General features: G+C 37.6%; 1 protein-coding gene across 1 annotated transcript; it reads left to right on the top strand.

Annotated features, from left to right (window-relative positions):
* Positions 1-7,988: 7,988 nt before the first annotated feature.
* Positions 7,989-14,855, top strand: LOC131225301 (acyl carrier protein 1, chloroplastic-like). The gene is made up of 4 exons (XM_058220809.1): positions 7,989-8,150; positions 11,508-11,618; positions 11,994-12,116; positions 14,500-14,855. Exons 1-4 carry the CDS (start codon positions 8,091-8,093, stop codon positions 14,626-14,628), a joined length of 423 nt encoding a protein of 140 aa, XP_058076792.1. The 5' UTR covers positions 7,989-8,090; the 3' UTR covers positions 14,629-14,855.
* Positions 14,856-15,454: the final 599 nt, after the last annotated feature.

Below are 15,454 nucleotides of genomic sequence, written 5' to 3'. Positions count from 1 at the left end.
TACTTTGATTTGGTTCTACCGGGCTGCTACAACGAAGAAGATATTCAGGTATTTTACATATTGTAAATCCCTTTCTATTTTGGTTTCTTTCAAGATTTGCCAGAAAAATCTTGTTATATTGGTTATCTGAGGAGAGCCAGGAAAACTCAGAAGTGGGGTTTTTTTTAATTGTGTAAGCCCACATACAAAGACACAATTGTAAGGGTTTTGGGTGAACCTGGGAAAACCTATTTTTAGTGAACGCTAATATCCCCTGTGTGAGGATATTAGGAGTGGAGTAGCTTTTTGTGTGGCTGTTGTTTAACAGTTGGTGAACACACAGGCGAACTACTATAAACCCTTGTGTTGTGGTTGATTATTTTATACTTCTTATTTTTAATTATTCTTTTGTGGGTTGTATGTATGGTGGTGAATGTTGTAATCATTTATTCAAGCTTTGTGAGAATGTTGTAATAGTTTAGAATTTATTTTCAGCTATTCCTTTATCAGCTTGAATTTCAATTTCATTTGAAAGTTGTTCCAGCAAGGTTGCCCTGCCATTTTTATAGTGTATGGCTGTCCCTAGAATAATACATTTTTTATTACAAGTTATTTCAATTCAGTTTATATTTATTTTTGTATTCCTCTTCGATTTGAGACTTGATACAAAGATCTTTCTAGAAATAAGGTTGTCCTACCATAAACTCTGTTTTTGGTGTAAGGTTGTCCTTAGAACAATGTTTGTATCAACCTCTCAATATCTGAATTTTGAGGTCATTTTAATTTACTGCATTGTAATTCATTTTGGCTATCATATTCTTTATTATTCCGCTGTTATAAGTTTTTATTTGGCATTGTCCTATTCAACCCCCCTCTAGGACATATAGCTTGGCCTTTTCAATAACCTATAACCTAAACCCGAACCCATTATCAAATTTCAAAACCTATAACCTAAACCGAAACCGAAACCTATAACCTAAACCCGAACCCATTCTCAAATCCCAAAACCCAAACCTAAACCTAAACGTAAACCTAAAACCTAAAACCTAAACCTAAACTCAAATCCCTAAACCTAAACCTAAACCTAATCCTATAACCTAAACTCAATTCCCTAAACCTTAACTTATAACCTAACCTAAACTTATACTTATAACCTAAAACTATTCTCAAATCCCAAAACCTATAACCTAAACCTAACCTTTCCCTAAACCTATAACCTAAACTCAATTCTCTAAACCTAAACCTAGACCTAAACTTAAACCTATAGCCTAAACTCAAATCCCTAACCTTAACCTATAACCTAACCTAAACCTATACTTATAACCTAAAACTATTCCCAAATTCCAAAACCTATAACCTAAACCTAACCTTTCCCTAAACCTATAAGCTAAACTCAATTCCCTAAAACTAAACCTACACCTAATCCTAATCTCAACTCCCTAACCTAAACCTAAACATAAACTTGAAAACTCAAACTTAAACCCAATCCTGAACCTGAACCCGATTTCCTAAACCTAAACCATAACCCATTCTCAAATCCAAAAACCTATAACCTAAACCTAAACCAAAACCAAAACTTATAACCTAAACCCGAACCCATTCTCAAATCCCAAAACCTATAACTTAAACCAAAACCAAAACCTATAACCTAAACCCGAACCCATTCTCAAATCCCAAAACCTATAACCTAAACCTAAACCTATAACCTATAACCTAAACCAAAACATATAACCTAAACCAAAACTAAAACCTATAACCTAAGCCCAAATCCATTCTCAAATCCTAAAACCTATAACCAAAACCAAAACCTATAACCAAAACCAAAACCTATAACCTAAACTTGAACTCATTCTTAAATCCCAAAACCTTTAACCTAAACATAAACTTTAACATAAACCTACAACCTATAACCTAAATCAAAACCTATAACCTAAACCTATAACCAAAACCAAAACCTATAACCTAAACCAAAACCAAAACCTATAACCTAAACCCAAACCCATTCTCAAATCCCAAAACCTATAACCTAAACCTAAACCGTAACCTAATCCTATAACCTAAACTCAAATCCCTAAACCTTAACCTATAACCTAACCTAAACCTATACTTATAACCTAAAACTATTCCCAAATCCCAAAACCTATAACCTAAACCTATAACCTAAACTCAATTTCCTAAACCTAAACCTACACCTAATCCTAATCTCAACTCCCTAACCTAAACCTAAACCTAAACTTGAAAACCCAAACTTAAACCCAATCCTGAACCTGAACCCGATTTCCTAAACCTAAACCATAACCCATTCTTAATTCCCTAAAGCTATAACCTATAACCTAAACCTAAACCTAACCTAAACTTATAACCTTTCCCTAAACCTTTAACTTAAACATAAACTTAAAACCTAAGTGTATTCTCAAATCCTTAAACCCAAACCTACACCTAATCTTAATCTCAACTCCTTAAGCTAAATCTAAACTTGAAAACCCAAACCTAAACCCGATCCCGAACCCGAACCCGATTTTCTAAACCTAAACCTTAACCTATAATCAAGTTTCCAAGAGATATAACCTATAACCTAAACCTAAACCTATAACCTAAACCTAAACCTTAACCTAAACCTAAACCAAAACCTATAACCTAAACCTTAACCTATAACCTAAACTTAATTATAACCTATAGCCTAACCTTAACCTAAACCTATAACATAAACCTAAACCAAAACCTATAATCATATGGTGAGACCATTTCTTTTGTGTCAATTTCATTCCTTTTTGAGTTTTTTTTAATTCATTAAGAAAAAAAAAAGTGGTTATACGTGATGCACTTCTTTCACTGTCTTTCTTTTCCCCAATGGGTATTCTAATTTATTAATGACATGACTGTTTGCAGGATGATGGAATATACGAAGCTGTTGAAATTTCAGGGTGAAGTCAAGCACATTTCTCTAATGAAGCTAAAGATTTGTATTTTCAGCATTATTGTAATTGTAACTGTAATGGATTGTAATTGTAATTGATTGAATGAAGGATTGTAATTGTTATTGATTGAATGAAGGATTGTAATTGAATGAATGAATGATGTAATTGATTGAATGAAGAATTGTAATTGAATGAATGAATAATTGTAATTGAATGAATGAATGATTGTACAGTTGGTAATTGAATGAATAAATGATTTAATTTTTCAATGTACAAAATAGCTACGGATATTGACCGTAGCCACTAATCAGACAGGTGTAGCCTTTTCGATTTTGGCATATTGGTACGGACTTTCAGCTACAAATAATATCCGTAGCTGTTTGAAGTTTTTGCTACAGATATAATTGCTACGGATTATATCTGTAGTTATTTAACCTATAACTACGGATTAAATCCGTAGCCACTAATCAGACAGGTATAGCCTTTTCAATTTTGGCATATTGCTACGGACTTTCAGCTACAAATAATATCCGTAACTGTTTGAAGTTTTTGCTACAGATATAATTGTTACGGATTATATCTATAGCTATTTAACCTATAGCTACGGATTAAATCCGTAGCCATAGGTTCCAGACCTATTGTTATGGCACCTACGACGACAGTCGTGTTACGGACTAGCTACGGACTAAAACCGTAGCCATAGGTCTAGCTACGGATTTTATCCGTATCCTTTGTCCCTTTTTTTGGTAGTATATTTATAGTAAGTTGCGAATTCTAAGAGTTTTAGTTATAGTTTGATTCTGAAATTTCTTCCATTGCTTAGTATCCCTATTTAAAGGGTTGTGAACTCGTTTATTTCATTCATCAATCAATTTCAAATTTTATAGAATTTATTTTCTATTTTCTTGTTCTTTTCCTTATGTATTGGAGAAGTCTCTATGAGGAGTCCAGAGAAGTTCCACAGATTCGGAACAACTATCCCCTTGAGGAAGACAGTGCTCGATCTCACATACTTCCCTTCCCTGCATCATGGCTACACCTGAAGTGCGGAATGTTTACATTAGGGTATAACCATTATCAATATTTAATAAATGAATTGCATTATTACATATCCGGCCAGTTTATATAAAAATGTATGTGTAATAATGTTTCCGTATATTCACTTACATCCTTGTCCATACAGTCCCATCCAAGAGCTCAAAATTTTCATGGGAAGCCAATCCATAGGTACAACGATCTGTGCCACATTGTTGGACAGGACTTTAACAGTTTGAGAACCGAGTCTAACAATCATTTGATGATGATGTAGGCAATACAGGCCCAAAGATCCATTGGTCATATGATTGTGTGGTGGCGTTGACTCTCAATCGCACCTTATCGCGGCTCCTGTATGTCATGCTTCATAGAGTACTCTTAGCTCACCGGGGTCTATGAAAAAACCTAGATCGATGACTTTTGAAGAAGCATTATAGAATGGAATGTTGTTTGTGGCTAATGCGGTTGACAAACTAGCTATATCATTTAACCAATGTCTAATTGAGTACAGGATGACAAGAGTGATTAATGTTCTACAAGATGTGGTTGTATTGCCTCACACTGATTTCTTGACTGCAGGAAACATCATGTCAATGGAGGAGAAAAATGCAGGAATGTTCATGACACTGCCCGAGTCATATAAACTTGAATGGCTCCAAATGCTCATGCGTGACCATCTACAGAACACCGTGTAAATATGGTGTTTGCTGTCCATATAGTAATTGGGTGTGTATTTTGGTATGGTTGGTAGATGCGATTTTGCAAATATAGTCTTTTTAAGCTAACATATAATTTAGCATGTGATTATTTTTTGGACTTCTATGATGTTATTTTTTGGACTTATATGATCTTTGGGGTTATATTGCACCCCTTTTGGTCTGCCTGAATGCCGTACACTTCATCTTTTGGCAGACAGGTGTATGTACGTGTATGTATATTTGACAATCTAGTCTTTTGATACGTGTATGTATATTTAGCTGGTATATAATGTTGCATCTATTGAATGTGGATAATGCATAGATAGATATGTTTTTGTTGGACTAATACTAACCTGCGGGAACTCTTTTCTACATACATCTTCCCATCAGTGGCCCATCTTCCAAGGTAAGCATTTGGGATTAGAAGAATATAACATGCATATTCTATTTCAAATATGTTTCTTACAAACAGCAACGAAATTGTCGATATACTCATGGTGAACCATTAACTTAATAGGTACGCTATGCTTAAGTACTAAGTTGTGCTCGCTGGAAGGGTGTTAGAAATATATAAAACCTGAGGTGAAACGAAAGCGCAAGTGGATCGTTACAGTGGCAGCCATCATAAGAAATTTTCATCTTACAAAGATGCAATAGATGCATGGACTGACAAGATGGGCGTATCAGTTCCTACCGATACAACGAGCATGACATTTACCTCTAATATAAAGCCTTCGTCTTAAAACGAAGAACCCACTACAGAAGACAGTGAGCCCACAGTATCCTATTTTCATCATATTTCTCACATTAACCGGTCCGCCAAGGATGTAGCAGTTGTGCCTATTGGCAAACCGGGAGAAGTTGAAGTTCTAATTCATCTTCTATGTGTGATATTCATATTTTACGTCCGGATTTGGCTATGCCTGTGTTTGTTTGATGTGCGACTATTTTAATGTACATTTTCTATGTGGTTGCATTATGGGAGCTTTAGTTTACCTACATATCCATTTCTTTTTACATATAGCTGATATTATTTTGGATGTTGTTGGTGATGAAGGTACACATATAGATTGGTTTAATATTTTGAATGCTCTGGTCATTTAATAGCCATTCAAGCTATCAATGCTAGTTTAGTCTGGTAAAAATGGTTCTAATTAGCTTCAAACAGGATTTAATGACACATTGGGAGCATGTGTTTCACATATAATTTGTAACTGTCCACTTTCGTTGTTGGAAAGTATATTTTTATGTATATATTTTCAGACAGGTCATCAAGTTAATATAACTATTATGTACAGATTGAACACGGGAGTGACTGCCATGTGGACGATGGCCCATGGGACGGGCTTAACACCCAAAATGGATGGTGTGGATGTGTAAAATGAGCTCTCAAAATGTTTCAACATGTGCACACACATGCAAGAGTATGCGTACGAAGAAATTTGGACGAGCACATTGCTGCCCATATCTATAATGAGATATATGGTAGACCACCAGGTGGCTTTATCAGCTATTGTATATGCCCATTGCGTGAGTTACCAATCAAATACGGTAACTGAACTTCAATCTAGAACCGTACAATTTCCATCTCCTTCTCAAACACGGTATTCAGATCCGCATATGAACCGAAATTCCATAAATTTCTCACGTACTTACAAACAATGTAGGACTATCTATTCCCACTTCCATTCATTTCACAAGTATCAAACAGACCCTAAAAGAAATTAAAAAGTGATTATTTAATTTTAAGTTAAAAAAAAGTTTCTTATAACTAATCATCAATCAAACTTATCTCAAATAAGTCACTTATCTACTGTTATAAGTAGAAAAGGTATTTATTTGGTGGTATCCAACAGGCCTAAATTATATCAATATGATGACCCAAAAGTCTAAACATTACCCATGTAAATTCATGGTTAAAAGTGACGGCAAGTGCGTTGTTAGTGATTTGTGGCCCACCTAAGGGCCTGTTTGAGAGCATGGATTTGGAACCCCCTAGATTCGGAAACCCCAGGATTTAAAACCCCCTGGATTTGGCACCCCGAAGTGTGAATCAACTTTAAGCCAAAAGTACCTATGCCTGATATATTTAGAGGGGTTTGAATTTAATTACTAAATCAACTTTAATATCTCTAATTAGTATAATTTTTTTACAAATGGTTGTGATAAGCCCGCTGAAATATATGCTTTACCTGAAAATGATGAAATTTCAAGTCTTGGATGGGCCACAAGTATAAGATCATGTTTGAGTGACTAACCAATAATTTCTAATTGTTAATTTACATGGACAATGTTTAGACAGATCATCATTAAGTACATCATATGCCCAATAGAATGATAGTGTATAATGAGACACACATTACACCTATAACTATTGACACACACATTACACCTGAAACTACTGAAATGACTTTAGGTACAATCCAAGCTTACAGGGTGAATTCGAAACCCCCTAGTAGGGATTTGAAACCACCCCGCGAGACTTTATACTGTTGTTCAGGGATTTAAAATCCCCTCATAATCCACGGTGTCAAACGACCACCAAGTTTTTCATGTTAAAAACCAAAAAGATGGACCGCCCATAACGAGCATTGATTTCTTATATTACTCTAACATCCAACCAATATCTATTGTTGAATTTAAGCCATCAATCGCTTCCAATTTAACCGTTCATTTCATGGTCAGGAATAAGACTGTAAGAATGATCTGATCTAAGAAATATTTATTTTATAGGCAATCTAAACCGTTACGATGGTTTGGATCGGTGTGCATGTTTATTACTTGTCATTTTCTGCAAGCGTACAACTAAACCAACTCCTCAAAAAAAATAACGCCCAAGGGTACTTCCGTAATTTGAGACGTAGATCTCGTCATGCCGCTCACGCACCTGACCTCTCGCACTTACGACGGCGATACAAACAATGCCAGCAACCTCGTGGAATGCGGAGTGCAATCCAACGAGCGGAACCCACCTTGCATGTTTAAAATAGTCAAACGTGTAATAGATCATATCCGTTCATCAGTAGAATACTCAATTTGTACGTACTTTCCATCAAAATTTACGTAGATCGGATAATTAGGTAGGAATAAATTTAAAAATCAAATGAACGGTTTTGGAGAAAGAGACAAAAGGGTTTGCCTCGAACGTACATCTGGGACGTAGATGAAAATCCAGCCTCGCTGATTTTTTTCTGTTTAACGCATTAAACACTATGGATCTGAAGATGAGAGGCTGAGATCTTTCGCACGTGGTCTTTATTGAAACTTTTTGGCCGAGTGGGAAAACGGAAGTATGCACTCGATCGAGTATACTGGGAGTTCCTGCCCCAGCCAGGTAGCAGCTACCATTATAAATGTGCAGAGACTCCAGCATTTCTCTCTCATTCACGCCCTTCGTGCTCTTCGCCTCCTCCTCTCTCTCTCTCTCTCTCTCTGCTTAGATTTCTCTAAAGTAGAATCGATGGCTGGGATTGCAGGAGCTTCGATTTCAATCTCTTCCCGTCCCATGCATCAGAAACAGGTATACTTGCCTGCTCTGTTCGTTCAGATCCGGGGTTTCTTTCTTCATTCTTCTCTCTGTTTTTGAATTCTGGCATGGATTTCTTCAACGATGTTTCGTTGTAGATGGTGAAAAGTCCGTTTGAAATTATTTGATTTGTCTTGTGAAGGATCGGTTCTGATTTTTCCTTCTGGTATGATTGTGGCGATTGATAGTTCATTCTGTTGATGATGATTTGTTAAATAGGTCAAATACATCATAATACAGTAGGTTCCCATCTCATCTGTATACGTGGTAGGGGATGTGTGAATCATGGCCGCTGCATCTTGTGGGCTCTGTGGTGGATGGCCCAGCAGTTAGAAATCATACTGATAAGGCAATCCGAGCTGTCCAATTGGTGGGGTTCGGAATTAAGAATACGGTTGACAGTGAGTGGGGAGAAGTTGATAAAAGTAATGGGTAGGATCATTCTGGTTGGGTGGTTTTGGATCGTGGTCCATCCTCTGTATGGCCTGCTGAATGGGACAGTGCTGATTCATGTTTTTTTTTTTTCTTTTTTTTTTCTTTTTTTTTTTTAAAAAAAAATTGATGGGCTTGATTTTTTAAATTTGTACTTCCAAAAATGTACCATGCCTGGATTTTGATCATGACCGTCTATTCGCTGGGCCTTATTACTGAAGTTTTATAGGTAGAATTGATCAAACTATCTTAACGGTCTGATCAGAGGACTTTTTCTTGATGATCTTGACCCTTGCCTAGTCCTTTACTGTCACAGTGTAGGTAATGTTGAGACATCCTCAATTCTATGTGATCCTCCTCTGTAAGGCCCACCTGATGACTGTCTCATCCAAATATGCCAAACACGTGATTTTGGATTGAGGATACAATTTTTATGTTTTGCAGGGACTTAGAAAATCCTGGGCTGTGTGGATGTCATAGAATGATTTGTTTGTCTTGTGGACAGTTTTAGTTTGCTTGAATTTGAAATCTCAAGCAATTTGAGTCTAGTGATTTTTGTTAGATCTATTGCTTTTCAGGGAGTCCGGAAATCATTTGTTTGCTTAAGGTGCTGATCATAAACGCTGCTGGAGATCATATGCAATTAAGTATGTGATGTTGGTTAATTATTTGAGAATCTCATAGGATTTTGCCTTTCTATAAAATAATAATTATAATAATAATAACTCAAAATCAGGATGATGCATCGGGGCTGTACTTCAATCAGATGGATCCTATAATTGGGCTGATAAAAGATCAGACCATCAGATTGCAAACCAGAACCACATTATGCCCATCAAAGGGTCTGATTTGAAAATGAAACCATCCAAGTTGAACATATGGAATATCTAGCCTACCAGAATGCCGATGTAGGCTACCAGATTGCAAATCAGAACTGCATTATGCCCATCTAAGGGTTTGATTTGAAAATCAAACTGTCCAGGTTGAACAAATGAACTATCCAGCCTACCAGCATGTAGATGTAGACCACATCAAGGACCCAAGTTGTCTAGGTTGAGGATCTCTAACAGATCCTCTGATGACAAATCTGAACCAAATCACGGTCAGATCATATTGTGGGGCCCACAGGTCAATCAGATGTTCTACAAATCCATAGTCTGTTAAATTGTTATAGTTTGCCTATGATTTGTTGAATTTGTTTCCCTTAATATTTCCTGTACTTGTTTTGTGGGCCACTTTCTGGGTAATAAACGATGCTAAGGCAATGAGAAATTGCTCCCACTTGAAAGCTTATTGACTTAACTTTCAAATAAGCCTAAGATCGTAGTTTTGCTACTGTTGCTTACAAATAACCTATATGGTTGTGATGGGATTCAAGGGGATTTTGTTATTTTTATTGAATTAACAAAATAGATGGCTAAGATTAGATGCAATGAATGGGTTGGATTATATTAGTGTTTCTTTTGCTTTAAGAAAGAGTATATAAACATGCAAAGACTTTTATAAATGGTTATGATGGTTATTCAAAATGAAAAAGTCATGTTCATGTTGAAGCCCCTAAAAGGGCAATAGGAAGGCCCAAAAGGAGTTAGTAAGAAAAGGCTTGACCTATTGTTTAACTTGAGGATATGGTCCTTGATGAAGTGGAATGATAGAACAAGATTCGTATAGCCTTCCCCAATAAGTTGTGATGAGGCTTAGATGACGATTATGATTTATGATGATGTTTATTTCGGTCTATAAATATGAGTGCAACATGCATTTAAACTGTTCCCTTTTTTAATGAGTAGTATCAATCGAAGCTTTTGGTATGTGGATCACCAGCATAATAGAGCATCATCATCTTTGATTTTGAGTTGGTCACTTTTCTCATTCTGACACATTGGAGAGCCGACCATTCTAGGATCATTCTTACCTCTAATCTCCAAAGTAATCATGAGGGCTTGTCTGAGAAAAGTTAATGGAACTGGCTGAAATATCTTTGTGCTATCCACCATATGAGTCCATGTCGTATAAACAGACTGTATCTGTAGTTGTCCATACCTACCTCCTTCAAAGTTGCACCTGATGTTTTTTTTTTTTTTTTTGCACACGCACACACACCGCCACACACTCACGCCGTAGTGGGATTTCACCACCTATGGGTACTCGAACCCTTGCCCAAGTGTTGAAACTCCTAAGAGTTTGCAACTGGAGCAAGAGCAAGGACCCCCTGATGTTTTGGTTAATACCCTGGCCAATCAGTATGAGCCTCCTTTCAAATTTGAAATCGTGTTGTCAATCTATGATTTTTTTCAAATACACATGAACCTTTGCTTATGACACTCCGGTAGCAATTGGTAATCTGATGATGGAAAGTCGAACAGGTTCTCTTTAATCAAAATCTTCATAAGGTAGCATTAAAAAATTAAAAAATAAATAAATAAATAAAAATAAATCACCTCTTCTGCCTGTATCTTGAGTATCAGGTCAGGCCAATGAGTTGTGCTCATGTTCCTGTACTGTATCTTCATTTCATTCTTCTCTGGAGCTAGTAAATTGAACCATCATTGTTATGGTCTGGATTGTTTTTCCTCAAGATGCTCGATGGAAATATCTGATTGTGTTTACTGGTTTCTTATAAATTCTACTGTTCTTTTCTGGGATTGTGACAGTTATGGTTTTAGTTATTGCTTTTAAGTCAAATTATTTGCTTCTACTATAATATTCCTTCAAAAGAAAAAGAAGAGGCATGTGATCCCTTCCCTAGGTTGCCTCCCCTTCTTATCTGTTAAACCATTATTGTGTCCCTTTCACAGGCAAAGAACAAGAAAAGCATGTTTAGCAGCTATATTCACGGTTCTTTCTTCTTTTTTTCAATGATCCTTCTATGTCGCAAATTGAATGATTATTCAAATTCATATGGTTGATCTTGAGCAGGCAACAAACATAATTTCTAGCCTGAAATCAATCTCAATTTCCAGTGGAAGGAAAAGCTTCCCATCAGTCCGGTTGCAGCCAGTGCCACAACGCTTCCGGGTTTCCTGTGCTGTATGTTTCTGTAACCAAATCTTCTTTTTCTTTTCTTGTTCTATGGATTTTTTCCCTAATTTCTGGTGTTGCATATTGGATTTTGTTATTTTCTCAGAAATGTTATTTTGAGCATAATCAATGGATAATTCTAGATCATCAATAAATGCTTTTTGTTTTAGTAATTCTTTTGACCACCATAACTTGAGCACAATCTATGGCTATTTTGTATAAAATAAAGCAGTAAGACAAGACAATGCATGTACCAATCAAAACTTCAAAAAATGAATAACAAAGAAAAAATAACTGGTGTTCCATGATCCGTATATGCTAAAATTATAACTTTGTTCCATGATATCATAGCCAATGACAAAGGATGTGTAATGTCCTGAACAGGCAAAATCTGAGACCGTGGATAAGGTGTGTAAAATAGTCAGGAGCCAATTGGCCCTACCAGAAGCAACTGCCATCACCGGGGAATCAAAGTTCTCTCAGCTTGGTGCTGATTCACTTGACACGGTACTTTCAACTCTTATACCTAGCCTCTTTTATGGTCCTTTTCACTACTCCAGCAAATCGTTTTTGTTAGTAATGTGATAAAGTAGCTATTGGCTCAACTGACATCTAGTTTGTATTTTATGACAAGTTCTTCTTAAGGGTGCATTGGATGCACTGTTGAATTGAATTGAAATAGTTAGTTCGATAAAGTGGAAATGACCAGATTATAAATTTCTAGTTTCATCATATTGCAGCACTTGGCTCCATATTTCAACCATGTTACCTTTTATTGGACTTCAAGGGAAAGCAGTTGAGTTTGAGGAATGCTTGCTCATTATGAAAGGTGCAAATGGGCCTGTGCCAATATATATATATATATATATATATAACAGAAAAAAATTTGCAACCCTGATTGCGAATGCTAGGCAACCTGATTACAGTTTGGATATTTCTCTTGACTCAACTGATCATTTGCAGTCTAATTTGTTCTGCATCCATGCACAACCTTAAGAGAACCTTAAGAGTGGCCATGGTTTGTTCTTTTCGGGAGTCGACCAAGTTATCCCATTCTCAGTACATGAACGGGTGGGCAGGGTTGTCATTGTAGCCAGCGGGGCAGGGCTGTCCTGTCCATGCCTGGCTAACAAGCTAAATACCTGCAAGACCCAGCCCAATATGCTAGCTAAGCAACTAGGTCCGGGCCAGAACCAACCTGCATCCACACAGAGCCTTAAGATTGGCTACGGTTTGTTCCTTCCGGGGATTCTCCAAGGTATCTCATTCTCAATACATGAACAGGAGGGGTGTCAGTGGGCTGGGCTGGGCTGGGCTGGGGTAAGTCGTGTCTATTTCTGGTTGCGGGGGGAAATATTTGGTGGACCCAGGCCATGCAACTAGGCCCCGGCCTGAACCAACATGCTGAACCAGTACCCAGCTCCATAGGTTTAAATGAGTAGTACCAACTGGGCTGGGCTGGACCCTGTTGGTCCTTGATGCATGTTCCCAGGGCCCAGAACAATTTGTTGTCGGGCTTAAAAAAGCACTTCCATACCCACTTTAAACAGACTGGCCGACAATATCATGACCTAACCCAAAAATCAGACATAACATGGCACACGTGCTATGTATGGGCCAAAAGTGAACGTACCCTGGCTGAAAAGAAAAAAAAAATCATGTGGTCCATTTGTCAGGTGCACTGCATGTCTGTTTCATAGTCTGCTAGTGTTTTTTCTAACCTTCCTTTTTTCATGCTCATGTGGCCCAGATAATAAGTGTAACCACCTGATGCGCAGGCCAGGGCCTGTTTGTGGGTCACTCTAGCTAATGAATAGTCTGTATCTAACATGCGTGCCATGTTGGTGAGGAGTAGCATTCACAGATGAGAAAGTATCCATGCCAAAGCATAGAAGAGAGTTTAGGGTTGGCATCAGTGAGAGAATGTTAGCAGAACTACCTCCGTCTTCTTCGAATGCTTGGATTCTGGACTGGCACATGGGTCTGTCCCTTGTTTGTGCCTATGCATCACATGGGTTTCCTACAGAATGGATCTTCTTTGGCTGATTTCCTTAGCTTTTATCTTTCAAAATATGTGTGGTCCGTATTTTTAACAAGACACTTTAGGTGTTCTGCAGTGCCAGACACGTTGACATTCTCAACACAAGGACCATCTGCTGAACATTTCAAGTGATTGATTTATACATGTTCTCCATAAAGTTGTCTTGAATGTTTTCCTTATTTTTCCTCGACATGAATCCTTACTGGAGTGATTATTATTTTTATTTGTTTTTAATCCTGATGAACCAAATCACAACAGGTCTTGCTGTTCATATTTCAAATGCTGCTAAAGCTTGCACATTGTATTGAATTAAACCACACTCCACCAACCACTTACTCAACCCCTTGTGAAGGGCCCAGCCTTAGGGCCTGTTTGGATGACTAAATACTTCTCATTTGTTTCTGAGAGGTATGACGAAGGGTGTTGGTGTCTGTCAAAAATTCAACCTACAGTTCAGACTACCAAGGCCTGCCTGAATATCACGGGGGCATTGATTTTTGTGTCAGTGTAAATTCACAGCATGGCACACCCAATGAACGGTTTGGATCCCACACACGTACAACATTGGCATGTGCGCAGGAGGGTGGCAAACTTTGCTTCCAAACTCCTTTTGTTCGAGCTTTAGAGTTATTTTTCAAATAGTGGCATCAATGTTGGGCAAAAATGAAAAGTGGCATCACTCGAACAGCCCCTCCTATTGTGATGAGAAATGAGAGAATGTTGTCCATTTCCATTCTGATTGAGAGAACTGTCCCTGATATAATTAGAAATTGGTTTCTACATGGGAAGACTTGCATATGCATGTATGTGGAAATGTCCTTATTTCTTCTATTGCATCTTTTGTGGCAGGTTGAGATTGTGATGGGACTGGAGGAGGCATTTGGGATCAGTGTAGAAGAAGAGAGCGCACAGAGTATAACAACGGTGCAGGATGCTGCAGATCTGATTGAGAAGCTTGTAGAACAGAAAAGCTGTTAAAGAGAAAAATGAAAGAAATCAGCCCCTCTGGTTCTCATTTGTTTTCTGTCTCTTCCTTTTCAGTATCTTTTTAATTACGTTTTTATTTACCCGTGATGCCATGGAACTTCTCTTGTATTTCTCCAATGAAAACATTACTTAGTTTCTGCCCTCTTTGTTAGGATTTTTGTTTTAGCATCCCTCCACATACTTTCTTGCCCTTTAATAATAGAAGTGGGTTTATACAAGTCCTAACTTTCGGCAGTCTTTACGTTTGCATGTGCTATTAGTTTCTCTCCACAATTCTACGATTTATTATGAAGGTGGTACATGCAATAGTCTTAGAGAGTTTGATTTGAATATTGTTAAGAACCTAGCCCATATGAGTGCGTGGTTGTATGTGGTGCGTGAGTTTCAACACGAGGTCATGGGTTTGAGTACCCATTGTGGTGAAAAACCAAGGTGGTGTGAGTGCATGGTGTGTGTGGGGTGTGTGTGGGTGCTTAAAATAAAAATTAAAAATAATAATAATAATAATAATAACCTAGCCCATATGCCAAAAGGCCCTAGAACTTATGGAACATAACTTGCTTTTAAACCACTGGGATTGTAACATTTCACCACGCCCCATATCTGACATCTGTGGAGGCACTCAAGCCCTTTTTTCCAGGTAGCCCTCTCCACCCATGGCAGCTGTACTTTGTCCAGGTATCCTAATTGGACCAGGAGGAACAGGGAAAGCGGTCTGAGGAATTGTAGTAGGTTTCTTCTGGTGCACAAGTTCACCACCATTAAAAAAATGTTGGTGACTCTTCAACCATACCGTACGCTTGGAACAGTCTTAGCC

Source organism: Magnolia sinica, chromosome 14 (genome assembly GCF_029962835.1).
Source record: "Magnolia sinica isolate HGM2019 chromosome 14, MsV1, whole genome shotgun sequence".
In the NCBI taxonomy this organism is placed as follows: Eukaryota; Viridiplantae; Streptophyta; class Magnoliopsida; order Magnoliales; family Magnoliaceae; genus Magnolia; species Magnolia sinica.
Note: the sequence above shows the minus strand (reverse complement) of the source record. Positions and strands in the feature narration are given on the sequence as shown.